Source organism: Nanorana parkeri, unplaced genomic scaffold (assembly GCF_000935625.1).
Source record: "Nanorana parkeri isolate BGI_ZX_2015 unplaced genomic scaffold, ASM93562v1 scaffold221, whole genome shotgun sequence".
NCBI classification, from domain to species: domain Eukaryota; kingdom Metazoa; phylum Chordata; class Amphibia; order Anura; family Dicroglossidae; genus Nanorana; species Nanorana parkeri.
The window spans coordinates 668,906-688,300 of NW_017306489.1; the positions used below are offsets into that span (position 1 = coordinate 668,906).

Genomic DNA, 19,395 nt, shown 5'->3' on the forward strand with positions numbered 1-19,395 from the left:
CCCGACACATTCCGAACTAAGTTTGAGTAAATCATCTTTCTTTTATCTCACTACAGTGGCCTAAACATGACACAATGCTATGGGTTACTGCACTTTCAAAGATTCGTGTTCTTATAAAATAACGTCTGCTGAAAAAGTTTGGCACAAAGGCACTCCCACAGCTTTCAATAAAGCTCTATTACCTGAGTTGACAATACAGATACAATCAAATAATAAAAGGCAAATTAGGAGAACCATTACATATATACTAACATATAGTGGTAACTGCTTGATGGCATTAAAAATACATATATGGCAGCTATTAGGATCCAGGGCACAGTGTATTAATCATGTAACCATACGTTACCATTTTCAGTATCTCTATATATGTATTATCCCAAGTAGACAAAATACGTGTGAGCACATCTGGTTATACACAGGCAGATCAGTTTCAATGAAGCTGTCAGTAATTGCTTCTCGAGAGGCCACATGAGAATACCACAAATCATACTCTGCTGGGGCCTCTTAATAAATGAGATGTGCCAAAAACTGAAAACACAGCTGTCTCATTGCATATTTTCTATCACAGACACAAGAGGGCAGCAAATAGCTTTGATTCTTCTATGCAGGCATATCATATTGTATAATATTGGGTAGCAGGCATAGTGCACCACCTTGGGTTGACACCATTAGCTACGGAGAGCATTGTTTCACCTGCGCTGACAGTGATGGCTTCCATAAACTGTTCTCTCCAAGAATGGGTACCAATCACCAGGGCCAGGTTTGTTTTCTTTATGAGCTTGTCCACTGTGCTCTGTGGGGAGAAGGCAGGTCAATAAGTAGGGCACTGTATAAACAAAGTAACCTGTATAATTGAAGAAAAGACATGAATCTGTTCATTTCAACACTTTTTTAGAATCAAATTCTGTATATAACAAATTTTAAACAAAAAAGCTGAGCTTCTTTTTTTCACTGGGTGATAGCAATCACGCACAAAGCTTTCTTATGCATATACCTTATTAATACAGAGAAAGGTAGTAGTATATGGTGATGGACTACATATGCTGCACCCATGTAACCTAGCATATGCAGTTGCTCAGTAAGTAGCAGGTTGGAAAAAGCAGCTTGCTTGCACATTGTGAAAGTTCCTTTAACAAAGCAAGGGATTCCTGTGCCAAGACTTCAGCACCAGCATCTATTTCTCCTGAAATCAATGGCCAACGCACAGCAAAGAAGGCAAGAACCGTGCGTGAATGCATAGTGTGAACAGGGACTTAGTGTACGGGCAGCAAATGCCAAGGGGGCTACAAGTGAAGGACTCTGTTCAGAAACAGATGAGGTATCATGAGTTTATTTAGGTCCCCTGATGTACCCATAAAAAAAAACATAAGGACTATGTCAGCCCCCAAGTTCACTAATAAAAACAGTAAAACTTATTATCAAAAATAAAAGAATTATAAAGAATTAAAGAAAATCCCCCACATACACACAACGTCCACACACAGGCTGTTAGGGCTCGCAAGTAAACATAAATGCCTATTGCATTACATATTATGTACTCCCACACGGCAGAGGTAGAAGAATTTCAGAGATCTTTTTAATGTTCTAAAGTTCTAAAGTTTTCTAATGTCTCTCCGATTTACAATCTTTATGTTTGTTAAATGCACACAATTTTCAGCCTACATGTAGTTGTCGCTTGCTTTTGCTTGCTTCATCTTTTATACTTGATTTTAGTGCATTTTAAAAATCAATATATAGTTGTGAACGACATATGCTCATGTACCGCGGGACACAGCATTTCTAATTCTAATTCTACAGGTTCAAGACATACATTATTGTGAATGCAAAACATGGAAAAATTGGCCCAGCAACAAAAAGGTTAAAATAAACTTTGCCGAAAGAAATGAAAATCCGTGGAGACAATAATTCCATATCTGTATGACATCATAATGTCCAAGTGGTCATTGGAGGCCTATAAATTATATAATCAAGACAGCTATGAAGAAGCTGTCTACGTCTGTGTCTGACTTTGCAACCCTTACTGTAACTGTCCTTTGTTGGGGATAAAAAAAAAGTTTATGCAAAAAAAACCCACCAAAAATCCCAGCATATTGGTTTAAAGGAGAACTATGAGGTGAGTGATTTTCACTCATCCTCATAGTTCTAGCCGACCTGTGACAATGAGACTGTCACAGATCGGCTCAGTAGATTGGGAAGTGAGCGAACACATACCGGCCTTCGCTCACTTCTCGATCCTGTCACGGCAGAGAGCCGTGACAGGGGAGGGACTGGATTCCCCCGCTCCAATCCTCCAGCGCTGGCGGAACGGATGGGGGACGGGGCGGGTACAGCTGGCTCTGCCTCCAGATAGGCAGAGCCAGCTGTCACTCACGCAGCAGGGCGGATCCAGACATAATTGTCGGGATCCGTTTCAGCTGCGGCGTCTCAGTATATAGTATGATGTCTATAGATATACAGTATTTATTATATCCAAAAGCTAAACTTCCTATTAATTTGGGATAGAATAATAGAGGGTTAACACCCCTGTCAAGTTTTTTTTCACATCAGTATCATATTGGGGAGATTTCCATTCACTTCCTGTCCTCTAGACTCAAAGGACATCTCTCCAAATTGACGGAAATACCCTGTTCGACAGCTGTCACTAGAACAAGCACTTCTATTGGAAGATTTGCTCTCTGTTTCTTGTTATAAATCAAAATTTTGGGATTTTGCCTCCTTCCTTAGTCACAGTGGTCACCGTGGCAAATAGAGAGCGTAAATCTCCCCGATGAGAACATAAGAAAACTGATAGGGGTTCTGATTTATGAATAAAGTTTTGGCTTTAGATACACTTAAAGTGTTTATGCCCCTTTAAACATGTGTGGGTTTCCTCCCACTCTCCAAAGACATGTTGGTTAATTGACTCCTATATAAATTGGCCCTCACATGTGAGATAGGGACGTTAGATTGTAAGCTCCTTGAGGGCAGGGCCTGATGTGAATGTGCACTGTGCAAGGCGCTCCATTAATTGTTGGCGCTATATAAGTGATGGCCACTTGACTTTTGTTTGCCTGATGAAGGGACTGGATAGGTTCCGAAACGTTGCCACGCATGGTGATATGACCTGCATGAATGAATAAAAGGATTTCGTTTTGTAGAAAACCTGGAGTGCTGGTGACCATTTTTCTGTTTTCCAAAGCTCAGTATATCGCAAGCTACAGCTCACGGTATACTGAGACCGACACAGCCGGGACGGATCCCGACATTACTGTCGAGATCCACCCAGCTGCGCGAGTGACAGCTGGCTCTGCCTATCTACAGGCAGAGCCAGCTTTACCCGCCCCCTCCCCTGTCCGTTCCTCCAGTCAATGCTGGAGGATCGGAGCAGGGAAATCCCTGCAGGGAGCCATGACTGACAGTCACTGCTCTCTGCAGGGAGATGAACGAGAAGAGAGTGAGCGACGGTATATGCTCGCTCACTTCCCGATCTATTGAGCCGATGTGTGACAGTTTCATTGTCACACGTCAGCTCGAACTATGAGGATTAGTGATTTTCACTCACCTCATAGTTCTCCTTTAATGACCAAATGCCTAGGCTTTTACTCACATAATCGCCAGAAGGACAGAATCTAGAGCAGCACTACCCCTAACAATTTAAAGCATTTTAGTCCTTCTATTTCTTTTCCTAATCATTCCCAAAAGGACTGTTACTATCGAGTAAATCCAAACTCAGGCCAGTCTCTAAAATCTCATATAATCTCATATAATTTCATGCACTTCCCACTCCTGCTCTGGGGTGATGACTGTGCTCCTGCATGGTAATCCTGTCACATAAGCCCCTGATTGAGTCTACAAGCTGCAGTGCCAAAACACATTGTGTAGACATGCATACCTCCCAACTGTCCCTCATTTGAAGAGACTGCCCTTCTTTTGGAACCAAATGTCTCTGTCCCTCTCCCCTCCTCGATTGCCCTTCTTTTTGGACAGATGTATAGACCTCTATAATAAATGCCATATTCAACAACATAAATTATTACAGCACACTAAACCTTTCACACAATCCTTTTCATTATCAAATTATTATTTTTTAAAAGCCAGTATAAGGGATAGATAAATGATGAGTGATAAATAAAGAATTGTGGGCTAAGCCAAGCAGTTTTTGTTTTTTAATTCATCATGATCCACATAATTGATGGTATGGCAGAGGGTGTATCCTTTGCCTACACACTTTGTGCTAAAGGGTGACCCTCTTTCCCATTTCAGAAAGTTGGGGAGTGCATGCATATAGACAGGTGGCTGCTGAAAATTGTGCAAATAAAATGTCACCCATTTTGGGTTTACAATATAGGGATGCACTGATACTGATACTAGTATCAGCATCAGTGCCGATACCGAGTATTTGGGTGAGTACTCGTACTCACCCAAATGCTCCATTATTTATCCCGATACCGAAACTTCCAGTCAGAGGGATATTTGCTCTGACCGGCAGCGCCGCGAGGGAACATGGAGCCGGCTTCCCGACCAATCAGGAAGCCGGGCCACAAGTCATTACCCACAGCCCGGCTTCCTGATTGGCCAGGAAGCCGGCTCCATGCTGTTTGGCCGGCTCCATGCTGATTGGACGAGAAGCTGGCTTCCCTGCCAATCAGCATGGGGCCGGCCAAACAGGATGGAGTTGGCTTCCCAGCCAATCAAGAAGCCGAGCCGCGAGTGATGACCCCCTTCTCCCGGGTTCCCGATTGGCCGGGAAGCCAGCTCCATGCTCAGTCAAGCCCCCTCAGTCAAGATTTGAGCCTAGTAAGCAGTAAAGTGTGTCTGCATAAAAATGACAGCTAATAAAATGACAGTTTGCATTTGTAAGAGAAGTAGCCCCTATACGTATACATTCTGTCAAAACAATCCTGTACATTATAAAAGCAGAGGGAGATGTGCGTATTTGGGGACACACATCACCCCTAACCTTTCAGCCTCAGCATTCATTATCGCTGTGTCTGGGAGGATTAGCTGCACAGTGTAGGATTAGCTACATGGAACGTCACATGTAAATACAACTCTAGTACAATCTGATGATACCAGAGAGCAAAATACTAGAGCGGGATTTGAAGACTCCCCCCGTGTCACTCTCAGCTGGCTGCTACCTCCATTGCAATCGCGAGCTGCTTGTATAGAAATGTTTTCTGCTACCGCAGCATCAGGGATATGCTTAAGCCCTAATAAGGATTAGACAGCATTCTTTCCCTCTTTACGGGTTTAGTACAGCAAAAAGCAGATAAATCCTTGCGCTAATCTGTTCGTAGCATTTTAGGGACGACTGCTAAAATAATAATTGTGAATTTGTAAGACACAGAGCTGTGACAGATGAGAGGTGTCAGTGTTTTAATACCAATGGTCAGGGTTAGTACTGCAGGATCACACCAGTCACAATTAAAAGGCCTTCCTGCATTAAAAACATGTTAATTTGTTTTAAATTCCAGGAATTCATTTCATCGTAATCAATTGGAACTAGATGCTGACAGTCAAATAGAATAGATACTGGACACTAATGGTAGATCTGGAAGTAGGAGAGAAAAAGGGATCTGGATACAAGGATGAAAGGAGGGTTTAGATAAGATAGAGCAGTGTAGGCAACTTTGGCACTCCAGCTGTGGCATTCCATGAGGCATTGAAAGACTCTGATAGCCACAGGCATGACTCCCAGAGGCAAGGGCATTATGGGAGTTATAGTTTAACCACAGCTGGAGTGCCGGGGTTGCCTACCCCTGGTATAGAGAAAAGAAGATCTGGATACTAGGCAAAAAAAGAGTAATTACCAGGAAGAAAGGAAGAACTAGATATGAGAGAAAGCTGGATACTGGGAAGAAAGGAGGCACTTTATACAAGACAGAAAGGGGGATTTGGATTCTGGGGAGAAGAACAGAATAAAGACAGAAGAGAAGGAACTATGTTAAATACTTACATTTCTGAATGAATATTAAGCATATTAAGTAATAGGCCAGTAAGAAGTTCAGAACTGTTAAGGTTGTCCATAAAGTTCATGAAAAATGTTTACAAAAAAGTTACATGGTGGATCTACATTCTGATTTGTCACAAGGAACAGGATTCATGGCGTTAGTGGGATATGGACAAGAAAGACTCAATGTGAACTGGACACTACAGAATTAGTTATCTCTAGATACTGGGAAGCTCAAGAGAATTAGATGGCATTGGATACAACCATTCATCAGTCTCATCCCACAGCTTCTAAACTCTCTGAGGTCTTGCCACACTTTACAATGAGAACCAAGCCACCTGGTTTGATCCTGCTAATGGTTCCATCTGGAAGGATCTCAGGTAAGTTTGCTATGGGTATTTTGGGTTTTTGCAACTTTGGGCAAGACTGAGATCCTAGCCTCCAATGTCAGCTGTGAAATCCCATTGATTGGATCAAAGCTGCACCATTAAAAGGTATAATTTCCCTCTACCATGACAATGTCTTCACAACCTTCTAAGCCACCTCTTGTTGCCATGCAAGCAGGGATCTGCACCTTTATGCTTGCCAGAGTAGGCCCAATTTCAACAGCATCCAAGTATCTGGGATTATGAGCTGCTCTTCTGACAGCTACCACTTACAATAATAGATATCTAGAGTTAAGAAGTCATGGTATACAAACAGGGTTATTCACAAAAGGGTGAAGGTTTGGAGAGGCCAGGAGAAGTGAACAGTTTAGGCCAAAATAGCTGATTTGGGAAAATTATCTAATTTAGCTCACTTTCCAGCTCAGCTATGTTGTCCTAGATTGTTCACTTCTCCTGCCTTCTCCAAACTCTTCACACTTTTGTGCATAACCCTGCAAATGTTTTGGATTTAGGAGGATCTGGATATTATAGAATAAACGAAATGTCCATATTATGGTTTCAGGAATACTTTTGTGGTGAATATCAATAGAAATAAAGCAATAGCAAGTGTAAAAGAACATTGTGAAGAGGAGGTATTTAATAGGGATCAAGACACATTCATCAGTGAAAAAGAGGATCTTATTAACATTTATTTGGGAAGACATGGATAGGAATATAAGATGCAGTAAGAAGCAAAGCTAATAGAACAGCAAGGCTGGGTTAAAGGAACAGCACAGCAGTATCTGCTTGCCTTGTGTCTATACAAGTGAAACCTCAGACACAGTCCAATAACTAATGAGTGACTTTTATCACTGATTTAACTCATTCATGTGTGTTTTGTAAATTTTAGCTTTAGCTTTTAGCTGTTTACAAAAGGGGGCTAGAGAGCCTGTAGGGTAAAGGAGACAAGAGCTCTATCTGCTGGTTAAAACAAATATCAATATGCAATATTTCATAGTCAACTGGATTATATTTTGTATTGTATTTGTTGGTCCGAACCATATTAAATTTAGTGGAGATACCCTTTAAGTATCTATGACATATAGAGAGCACAACAGCTACTGTTGGGCTCCAGTTCTGCATTCCCTATCCAGATAGTATTAATATTACTTAGAATAGTAGCCCATAAATGGAGCTGTTTTCAACATGGAATTATTTTAGACTATTTTTGGTTGGCACATTTCAATCAAACCATTTTTATACTAATATCTGGTGAACATCAGTTTTGCAGACCTTGCACTATATGTAAGTTTTACCAGAGCCGTAGCTAGCTCCCTTTGCGTCCGAGGCAAGAACAGAAAATTGTGCTCCCCAACAGCACGCATGGCATCATTTAACATCATGCACTGGACTTCGGGATGGCGGCGCGCAGAATATGCAAAATAGCATAAAAATTAATTTCGTTTGATGAAACTAATGAAAACATTTTAGTTTCCATTCATTTCAACCGAAACAAATTTTTAGTCTTTGCACATGTCTAATAATATGTGTGTGTGTGTGTTTTGTTTTTGTTTTTTAAATTGTAGGGTGGGGGGCTTTGGTAAAATACCAGAAAACCATGTAATGGGGGGAAAAAATACCTAAACAGACCCCCCTGGCATTTTCCTTTTGAAATAGAAAAAAACATTGAGGACACAGAGTCCTCAATCTCTTTTTCTGCAGCCTCTGTTCTAAATGACTGGAGAGCTCTCAGTACAGAGGCTTCCCATTCATTCACAAACTGGTGATAGTAAAATATTTACTATCATCCAGTTATTAATTGATGTTAATCACTTCCTTTTCATTCTTAACTGGGGACACATAGTACTCTGTGTCCCTAGTTGTTTACAAACATTGGAGTGATCAGCTGATCCATCCAGTGTTTGTGCTGCACACAGAAGATTGGTGAATATCACAGATATTTACCGATCCCCCCGCTCTCCATCCTGAGCCGCTTGGCCACGCACAGAGCTGCACAATCAGGATGGCCGACCGGTGAGGAGAGAGAGAGCCGCCGGCTGTCAGATCCTGGCCGAACAGCTCTCTCCTCACTCCTTGGCCTGGACAACTCCCTCATCCACCCCCCATCCCTGCCGGTTGCAACGCTCCATTTCTCCTCGGATCTGCCCATACAGGCGAGGGAGAGAAGCGGGGGGACCTGATGCCATGGCGCCCTGGCTGCGCCCAAGGCAAATGTCTCACTCACCTCACCCTTCATATGGCCCTGCGTGTTACCTTGAATTCATAGGACTCCTCAATTATGATTTCTAGTTTGGAATGTTCACCCAGAATTGGTTTTCCCATCTCAGCAATCCGCTTTGCTTCTTCCTCCTCTGAAGTCAGCTTCTTATCTTCATCATCTATTCACAGAGGGTAGACACATTAGAAGTGCGTCTGCAGCACATTACGAGATGTAAGACCTTCATTGTACATAACATTGACATCATATTTACACAGACATAAGGTGACTGGCCTAGATGATTAATGCTGTGAGACCTCAGACTGGGCTGTAGTTGGGCAGTGAGACATGCATGAGTTTTAAATCCATGGGTAGCCTTAAAGCTGACCTCCAGGTGAGTACTAAAAAACACCATTTATTGCAGTGTGCATCTTTATAAATTATTACATGTATTTTACATGCACATAGCATACTGTAAGTATCTGAATCTCTCTTGATATCAGCTTCCTGTCATCTGCTCTACTTTTGCGAGGAGGAGAGGCAGCACTAGAAACCAATCAGGCTCAGCTGCATGCACATATGCAAATAACATACTGACTGGGAGAGCAGAGTTAAGGACTTATCATTCTTTTACCACCCCTTATTTATCCAATTAGCAGGCTGGAATGGTGAGGTGACACCGCTGTATTCCTTAATAATAACTGAGAAAATGGTGTCACCTCCCTGACTGTGCTGTCTGACAGAGGTGTAAGAATCACAAAGTTGACTGGACAGAATTATAAATCCTTTAGCAGGCAATTCACATGTGTGTATTTAGCTGTTTTTTGTTCTGGAGTCCAGCTTTAAGACCAAAAAGAAGGTCTCTGTTTAATAACTGAGTGACACATTTTCACCAACAAAGGAGGCCTTTGTGCATCTGAGTATTGTGCAGTACAAGCAGGAACAATGAACACTGTGTCTGACAATCATAATGTGAAAGTGTAATGGTAAACACTAACAAACAGGCATTTGCAACAAAATAAACCTTTTTCACTTATGTGCTCAGTTGCATTCTGATCTATTTTAAGGTTTCATACATGTAAAGGTTCTCCCTGTGCTTGATCAATGAAAGGAGCTCAGATCACTGACCCGACAGATGAAGATCTGGCAAAAAATTTAGGCACAGCAGAAGGGTTTTTCTAAATTAGAATCTAACCAGTGCCTATGATCTTCTGCCATGGATTCCCCCTAGCAAGCCTCCTTAGGGTCCCCGGAAATGGAAGCCGTATATTGAGATTTCATCTTACCTTTGTCTATGCCCCGATGGATTACCAAACCATGAGATCTCTGGGGTCAGTGCACCAGAAAATTGATATTTCAGTTTTTGGTTGGTGCTGGAATGTTACAACATCTTATCCTTATGTATGTATAGCCAGAACTTTATTTCGTGTGTGTGGACAGAGTGTGGAAACATTAGAATCCCTGCCAAGTTTGCTTTTAATTGTTATTTTATTGTTTTTGTGTTAAAACGTAAAAGCCCATCTCTGGGATAAAGTTGATGCCCTCCCACGCCTCCCACCTACACCCTCTAAGTGTTTGATGGATAAAACCCCAAATGCCCCTTTTACTTACCTAAAGCCATGGTCATGTTACGCTCAAATACCAGGCCTTCACTTGCCTTCTGTTTACTTCAAGGAGGTCCTCCGTGAGGTGTCCACGTCACTGTCTAGATTAGGTGGACACTTCCTATTGGCTCTCCAGCGGCAGGGTCCTCTCAGGATCCAGACTAGAAGTGATATCATTGCAAGGGAACTGTGGGAACTGGCCAGTAAGAGACCAGCTGCAACAGTGGGTTAACTGTCCCCACACCTGGAAATGGCGAACGTAGGCGAGTTTAACTTGTTTCAACAGGAACCAAACAACCTTGCACAAGGGGTTAAGAATTATAATGTGCCGGGAATGGGTAAAGCCCCCCAAAAAGTACCTTTTTGAGCATTATATAATCCATATTGTGTATAATTGTTGCTGGTGAAACAATGCTTCACAAAAGGGTTGAAAAGGGGTAGTTAGGATGCTATAAATTTCTTGTGAAAGGGGGGATGGAGGGATATGGATATTGGAGGTTGCAGCATCTGGTTTCCTTGAGGTGCTTGCACCGATACACATTGAGTTGAAGGGCATCCTGTCCAGTTTCTCTTGCTGTCTGTGTCCTGGCTAGGTAGATTCATCCTCTCTACTTGTCCTGGTGACCATCATCACTGTGACAGAAGTTGAGAGAAAATCCTAAATTTTAGAATTTTTATCAGGACAAGAAGTGAGGGTAAATCTTCCAAAGGCGACACCTGTCCCTGTGACAATTATCCAAGAGGGAAATTCTCTTTCTAGTGTTTTTCTCTCTCTTGCTGTTGTATTTGTATTTGTGGATGTTATGGGGAAAAAAAAAAACTGTTGGAGGATTAACCATCCCATAAGAACAAAAAAGTTTTGGCTATACATAAACTTTAGACATGAGATTGCAGTCACTCGATCCAGCCAAAATTGATCTCATATGCTGTATATGCCCTCACCAGGCAGCCCTTAGCCTAGAGCACTGGGTGAGGGGAGATAGATCGGACAGGTTGTTACTCAAGATAAGCCAGTGTTAGGAGCTGACAGGTTTCCACACATTCCCTCCTCCCCTCTCAATATTGTTTATGTACATAAATACGTTTAGGGGACAACCGGCCAGTAGATGCCAACCAATCAGGATTCTCCATGCCTGATTGACTGATTGACATTGAGGATGTTAAAATGTCCCTTCAACTGTATATCAGGCACTTCCAGGTGACAGAACACACATTAATTTTTTTTCCCAGAGCTTTAACAGCACTCCTAGGGACACCAATGGTGGTCTATATGCTGCAGGAGAAATTATAAAGTTCCTTTTATTTCTGCTGTATTTACAATGTATTTTATTTAATGGAGAATGCAGCTTGTGAAAATACCCGTACTTCAGCAGGAGTTAAACTGCAACATGGATCGGAACTGAGCTGGGAAGATCTTGCCGCTGGGTCAGTACAAGAATACCAGTGGCCAGCGATCAACCAGACGTCACCTTTTCAGCACTCCACCCAAAATTAGATGTGGGAGGAATTTGCCCTTTCTTATAATAAGAGATTGGTCTTAACATTGACAGTAACTTGGACAATTGAACATTCATATTTAATACATACTTTAAAATGATTCTTCTTTCATGTTACAATATCCAAAAAGCTACTGCCCATAGCAACAATCAGATTCTTGCTGTCATTTTTCTAGTTAGAAAATAAAAGTTAAGTAAGCAGCAGATTAGTTGCTATAGTCAACACCTTTATTGATCTTAACCTCTAGATTTTATTAATCAGCCTGGTAGACTTTAAGAAATAAGAAAGATAAGGAAAAGATCTTACCCTGATTGAGTAACAGAGCTGGAGAGACAGAGAAAGAAAAGTGAGTGAGCTGAGAGTAGTGACCGATTAACAGAATTCCACATTCCGCCAATCCACAGACATATAAACCAATGACGGTGCTTGTTCTAGGATAACTGCACTATTACGCAACCTAACTGCACTCTTTGTTCCCTCCATCAGCATTAGAGGCCACAACGCAAACCTCAGATCGACCTTACCAATGCGTGTCGATATTTTCAAATCCTTGTTTGTATATATTATTATTACTATTATTATAATATTATTTTTAATGATGTATGTACATAGAGGTAGTTATTACATACTGTATGCATGGTCTGCTTCCTGCTTAGTATTGCTGCAAGATGCTGTGCCTTTCTGTTCCTGTCTCTCAATGCTTGTCTACCAGTCAGGTCTAATTGACTAGATAAAAATACTATGGGGCTAAGGTTTTATCTGAGCAATTCCTGATCAGAGAGGCTGAGTGACTGTAATGAAATATTGAAAGCCACTAACGGAAAAAATAAACAAATCTGTAATATAATACAATAATGGATATGTGGTACTGCAAATGTCAAAGTTACATTAAAAAAATCTTCAGGCCAACTTTCATCACACTATAAAAGTTTGCATATGCTATAGGCCAGGCAGGACAAACTGAAATAAAACAACAGTAGGCTGAGTTGAGTGGAATAACTCTTCAAGGCGCCACATTATGTCTGCTCTGGGCCACATTGATTTAATAAGGATCTCCAGGCTTAGGTGGCCCCCAGGGATCTTTATTTCTTGAAAAAAAACTCCCTATATAATGCTCTTTGAGTTCTGTCTTTAGGCCAGTTAAGTGATGTCATTGGTCCTTTCTTTTTTTTCCTTAGCGGAAGTGGTGTATGCTCCGTCTTGCTGGACTTCCTGGTGCTCACATGATAACGTGTAAACGCCACAGTCCAAAAGTACTGTGAGCCTAGGCTGCATGATGACATACCTCTAGGGGGGCATGTCCATGACAGCCTGGGCCCACAGAAGGTATTTTTCCTTGACTACATTTCCTTGAAGATGATGGTTCACTGCTATCCTTCCAGGTTATAATAATGTATTAGACGGTTCTTAACCCAATTTTAGTAATTTTAGCAATCTCCTTAGTTGTTTTCTTTGCTTGATGCAGGCCAATAATTTGACTCTTCTGATACGGAGTTGCTTCTTTTTCATGACCATAGGATATGTCTCCTGACATTGTTGTTTAAGAAATGAGAAGCAACGCACTGCATCAGTTAGGGTTAAATAAGTTGTGCCAAACGAAACATATTAACCCTTGCAGATATATATATATTAGGGATGCACCGATACTGGTTTTTCGGTATCGAGTACGTGTACAGATACTTTGGTTTCGCTACTCGTGTGTACCAAGTATCGATACCAGGGCTTCTACTGGCATGGAGCCGGCTTCTTGGGCAATCTGATTGCCCCGGGAAGCTAACTGCATGTTGCCTAGCCGGCTTGATTGTGCTTGGCTGGGAAACCGGCTTCCTAGCCAATCAGCATCGAGTCGGCTTTCCGGCCAATCAGGAAGCCGGGCGGTAAGTATTGACCCACCTCCCAGTTTCCTGATTGGCCGGGAAAAAACAAAGCACTAAATAAAACAAAACTGTCTATTACTGTCGGAAGGTGCACAAATTCACTGGAGCAAGGAAATCCTGCCACCTTGAAACATTCAATGCTTTCAATCAAAACCTTCGCTCAGAGCAATAACACAGTGGATGATTTGTGATGTCTGAGGCAAAAAAAAAGAGATCCTCGGAGTCTGCAACCATATCAATGCAAGGAATAACACGCTGCCATTCCGGAACGTGACATCATTCCGCTACATCAATCTAGAAATTCAAGCTATACTGTCTGTTACCTAGCAACTGTTTCAACCAGTGTTGCCAGGTTACAGTATATTGGAGTGCCACAAGGTAACGCTATTTGGCAACGATTTAACATGGCAGGATTGTCCTCGGTTAGAAAGGATGCCTGTTGCTAGGCAAAAGTGTCATCGTCTGCAGGTTGCTGAGCAACAGAGTAACCACGGAAATCAATGCTTCCCGTCCACTGGAGATGATCTGAGCTGTTTAAACCATTAACAAAGGCTGCCACAGAATTCCTGATTGAAGAGACTAGTCTTAGGGACTGTGATCATCTTCCTTTATTCCAAAGCAAGAAAGTGTTAATTGTGGGTCATTTAGGATCTATTTCACTTCAGCAGCACTGAGATGTTGTTGAAATTAAGTTAACCTCTTGACACTGAACCTAACCACTCACACTGGAACGTATAGGAAATCTCTCACAAGGAAAAGCATGGAGGTTGACAATGATGACCACGGCTTCTGAATATACTAGTTGCCTGGCTGTCATATTGATCCAAAAGCTTCAGCACTTTCTTACCCTCTTCTATTTTGGATTCTAGAGTAAAATACAGAACATGTATGTAGAGAAGGCATCAGACTTTCCTGATGTGGGAGCCTTGTCCAGGTCAGTGACCAGCAAGGTATTGAAGCCAGTAGATCGGCATCACAGCCAGGCAACAAGCATAGGAGAAAGGAGAATAAGCAATGTCAGCCTCCTTATTTCTCTTATGACAGGTTTACTTTAAACCTTAACCTAAGCCTGAAACGTAACACATGCAAGGGTTAACTGCTCGTTTTGGTCTAGGGTGTAAAATAAAAAAAAGAAGTACTCACCCTATCGTCGATCCTACAATGGAGATCGCTCACCTCTCTTCCCCTCCTCTCCAGCTGTGATATATTCCCTCGGTGTCCTCAGTCCAATGCAAGCCAATAGACAGCCAGCGGGGCTTAGACAACTGGAGCCCGGAGAAGAAGAGGATGTGGGGACTGGTCTAACAGTCAGGCAGGATTGTGACGATCGGGTGAGTATATCTTCTTTATTGTAGACCCCAGACCAGTTAACCATTACAGTGCAAGGAGGTTGCCCCACTGCAAGGGGGAATGTGTAATTTGCCCAGAGTTCTCCTTTAAGGTATATAAAAGGGCAAAATAAATAAAACACATACTTTATGTACGTTGTAGTACATCTCTGCAATACATGCACATGTCCTCATGTTTTATTACTGCAATACCCTGCAAATACAGAAGAATATGTGTTGGTGAGCCAGAAATGCAATCAGCTCCTGTTGTTGAGGGCTAGTCAGGCTCTGCGGGATAACATAGGAAGTGTGGAGAGGACGCAGGGCAGCTCTTCATTTCTGACAAGATCAATAGGATTTGTGTTTGCACTTATTGAACATATAAAATTAAACACATTCAATTGCATATTTAAAGCAGAACTCCCAGAAAAAAATGTGGTCGATGCCACCCTGTTAGTTCTGCCCGAGCTAGGGATAGAGGCCCAGGGCAGTGCCAGAGTGATCAGCCTACCCCAGGCGCTCCCACCGTGTGGTGCCCGGGGCTCAAAGAGCACATCTCCCCCTCTGCTCCCCCCTAGTTTTGGCCCTGTCTGCTTATACCTTATTGTTTCAGTCAGACCGGCCCTGTCTGGTAGACTTGCAGAGAGATAAGAAGATCAACAAACTACAGTTATTGTGCAGCACTATTATGTATAAACGTATCATTGTAATATAATACTAGTAACTGTACAAAGTCCCTATGAAATAATGAGAAACCAACAGCAGGGCAAATTCCCAAAAGCTTGTGTCATAACAATTTATTACATAGATCGGGGTAGGCAAGCTGTGGCCTTCCAGCTGTGGTAAAACTGCAAATCCCATCATGCATCTACCTCTGCATGTCATGCATGTGGCTGTCAGAATGCCTCATGGGACTTGTAGTTCCTCAACAGCTGGAGAGCGAAGTTTGGCTACTCCAGATATAGATGATAAAGCCAGACAGAAAAGTTCTAAAACATTCAGTTGTTAAGAGTTCTCTGATAATAAAGGGTAACCCTAATTTTCTGTTTGCTAAAATGTTTATGATTTTTAATCATTTTGTATTTTTAATTAATTTATCATTTAATTTGATATAATTCTGTTTTTTTAAATAATGTATCATTTAATTTGATATTTAATATTTTCAATAATTTATCATTTCATTTTATATCATTTTGTATTTGCACTTTTCTCTGGGTCCGGTATTATGTGTTTGCCTAGAAAGGATGCTTGTTACTAACACAGGTCTACAGACCTCCCTGCATACAGTGCGGTGCTCCATTGCTACGTAGTGCATCGTCCATTGCTACGTAGTGCATCGTCCATTGCTACGTAGTGCATCGTCCATTGCTGGCAGTGCTATCAAGTGAGTGTGAACTCCAGCAGCCATTTCATTACACAGGCACCCGCATGTGTGCAGCAATAGCTGTCACATGAGCACAAACAGAAAAAGTAGGTGGGGCCAGAAAGGCACAGCAAGTGAAGAAGCATGCAAAGGTGGAAGGAAGCATAATTAAATGTAATCTGAAAAATAAGGATGCACATCAAATCTATTACATGTAATAAAAGTGAAAAATACTTTTTAGAGTCAGCCATAGACTTTAAGAGTCAGTCCACAGAAAACTGAGATGGGTTTATAGTATAGTATATAGTATAGTATAGTAATGTGTATGACTGTCCATACACATTACAATATGATTGTACAATCTCCTTTAAAGGACAACTATGAGGTGAGTGAAAAATCACTCATCCTCATAGTTCGAGCCGAAGTGTGACAATGAAATTGTCACAGGTCGGCTCAATAGATCAGGAAGTGAGCGAGCACATACCGTCGCTCGCTCTCTTCTCGTTCATCTCCCTGCAGAGAGTGGTGACTGTCAGTCATGGCTCCCTGCAGGGATTTCCCCGCTCCGATCCTCCAACGCTGACTGGCGGATCGGACGGGGGAGGGGGCGGGGACAGCTGGCTCTGCCTCTAGATAGGCAGAGCCAGCTGTCACTCACGCAGCTGGGTGGATCTGGACAGCAATGTCAGGATCCTTCCCGGCTGTGGCAGTCTCAGTATATATACTGGGCTTTGTGTCACGGGAGGAGGTTAGTATATGTCCTCCTGTGACCATTAAGAGCACTATGGGGAAAAAACACTTACCCCATAGTTCTCTTTTAAGTAAAAAAGCAGCTCTGTATTCTTAGGGCCTGCCTGATTGGCTACAGATTGAATGGACTGTAGGTCCTGACATTACAAAATGTCAGTAACTCTGGGAAAATCAATCTAACCTTTGCAGTGGAGCTAGCCATGCACTGCAATGTTCCTTTTGGTATAGGGAGGAAAATTAAAAAAAGTTATACTCACCTGCTCCTCAGAGCCGGTCGACCGTGACAGTGCGCCCTCCAGCCTCTCTCCTCTTCCCCGCAGCAATGGAATGTCAAAAGGCATCCTATACATCCTATACAGCAGTGGTCCCCAACCCCCGGTCCGCGGACCGCTAACGGTCCGCGGATCAAATGGTACCGGGCCACACAGTCTCAGTGCGGTCCGGTCCTGCAATATGGGGCAGTGCAGGGTCCCGGTGTTCGAACACCGGGGCCCCGCAAATACAGTATATAGAACGTGATGACTCATGGACCTTAAACTGCTGCAGGGAAGGGGAGAGCGAGGCTCCAGGGGCTGATCTAACAGTGACCCGACTCCGAGAAAAGGAGGGGTATAACTTTTTTTTTTTTTAGCACCTAGCCTAAAACGAGCACTTAACCCTTATAGTGTGGGAGGTAGCCCCATTGCCAGGGTCAATGATAACATTTCCCCAGAGTTCTTCTTTAAGGAGATTGTACAGATTGCAACATATATGACCAGCTTACGTTACTTTGGTGGTGAGATCTCTGTGCTGGAGTTCCACAGTCTGCCATCTTGCAGTGACAGATGTTATTATTAGACATGTGCACCAGCAAAAAATGTGTTTAGTTTTGTTTCGTTTTGATTCGGATTTTGCGTTATTTCGTTTTCGGAATTCGGGTCCGAAAGTCAATTCGTTTCGGAATTCGGATTCTGACGAAATTCGTTAGCGGAAATCCGTACGAAATTTCGTTTCTAATTTGTTTTGTTTTCGTTCCTTCGCTGCAGCAAAGTGACATTTAAGAGGGGAAAAAAGTATTTTTGTTCTCAAATGTCACTTTCCTGCAACGAAAGTTCGTCCAAAAAAAACAAATTGGAAATTACAAAAACGGAAATTCGGATTCGTATGCATTCGTTATACCTGTAATTCGGAATTCGGATACATCCGAATCTCCGAATTTCGATTCGGAACGAAACGAATCGCACATGTCTAGTTATTATATAGTGAAGAGCAGGGGTAGGCAACTGTGGCTAAACTACAAATACCGTCATCCCTCTTGGAGTCATGTTTGTGGTTGTCAGAGTTTTGCAATGCCTCATGGGATTTGTAGTTTCACCACAACTGGAGTGCTGAGGTTGCCTACTTCTGGTAGAGAATTTGCAGCAAGAGGTGTGCTAACACTTCTGTTGCAGTAGAAGAAGTAAGACTCAAAGCTCGGCAGAAATATAGTGAGGGAATATGGCAGGGAAATCTATCAGGCCCTTAGACCTCCAAAGTCCTGCAATACCTCAAATATCAGTTTAAAGTGAACTGATCCTCTAATAAAGTGAAAGGCTAACCAAAACCTTTTTTTAGAGTTTGAACAGATTGGGAAATAGTTAGACACACACTCAAGTTGTATTGCTGCCTGTCTCTCTACTGGGGGTATTTCCCTTTAAGCATTGATCAGATTTTGGGCATTTTGGCCAAACTTCAAACCATGGGTGGCCCTGCTGGCACCATTCAGCTTGGGTGTTGAAAGAACTGGGTGGAAAATTGCGGCCACTGTTCAGGTAATCTGACAGCCACAGGTGCCCTGCCGGCAGGGCGATTCCTCCTTCCACGCTCTTTAGCATGGACATTGAGTGCTTTTTACGTTCAGCACCGCAGTGTAAGGTGTATGGCCAGCCTTATTTTCTAGACTGCGGAAAGACAAGAATGTGCGTCAATGGTGTAGTCACCAGACAGAAAGTAAATGGAAGCTTCCCCAACAGCTACACAGACAGCAATAAAAATCTGGTAGGCATGAAATATTTCCCATTCTGTTCAGAACTAAAAAGAAGAAGTTTTAGCTGGATCCCATCGGCAACAGGTCTGACCATTCCTGAGGTACCTGAAATCCCACGTTTCATCCATCGGGGCTGCTCCAAGACCACAAAGAAATTCTCTTGTTTCTCATATTCCTCATCGTCAACAATCTTCACCTGCATGGTTTTACTGGAAAGAGAAAAAGAATGTCTTGTATGAATGACAGCAATTCTATAAAATATTAAATAGCATTTCATGTACCCTACAAGTGGCATAAGACAGTCTGCAGATATAGAATGGCTGTATTACTTCCCATTTAAAAGCAGAAGACCAAAATCAGCGGAACTGTGGCATGGCTCTTAGGTCCCTTTGATGTGGCTACAAGCAGCGTCTTAGAAGATTTGCATCACCTGTCTGTTTTATTTATATAAATATATAT

At 42.3% G+C, this 19,395-nt stretch overlaps 1 protein-coding gene across 6 annotated transcripts in view; it reads right to left on the reverse strand.

Moving 5' to 3' along the window:
- Positions 1 to 19,395, reverse strand: part of SLC8A2 (solute carrier family 8 member A2) — a 96,616-nt gene that overhangs the window by 8,152 nt on the left and 69,069 nt on the right. Inside the window, exons 2-5 of one of the 6 annotated variants that reach the window (XM_018556010.1) lie at positions 19,042 to 19,145; positions 11,920 to 11,937; positions 8,569 to 8,684; positions 694 to 793 (exon numbers count right to left, since the gene is read on the reverse strand). In XM_018556010.1, coding sequence (XP_018411512.1) covers positions 694 to 793; positions 8,569 to 8,684; positions 11,920 to 11,937; positions 19,042 to 19,145 — 338 coding nt within the window. Of the gene's footprint in view, positions 1 to 693; positions 794 to 8,568; positions 8,694 to 11,919; positions 11,938 to 16,984; positions 17,015 to 19,018; positions 19,146 to 19,395 lie in introns of all 6 variants that reach the window. The other 5 variants (XM_018556009.1, XM_018556012.1, XM_018556013.1 and 2 more) reach the window with 5 other exon arrangements.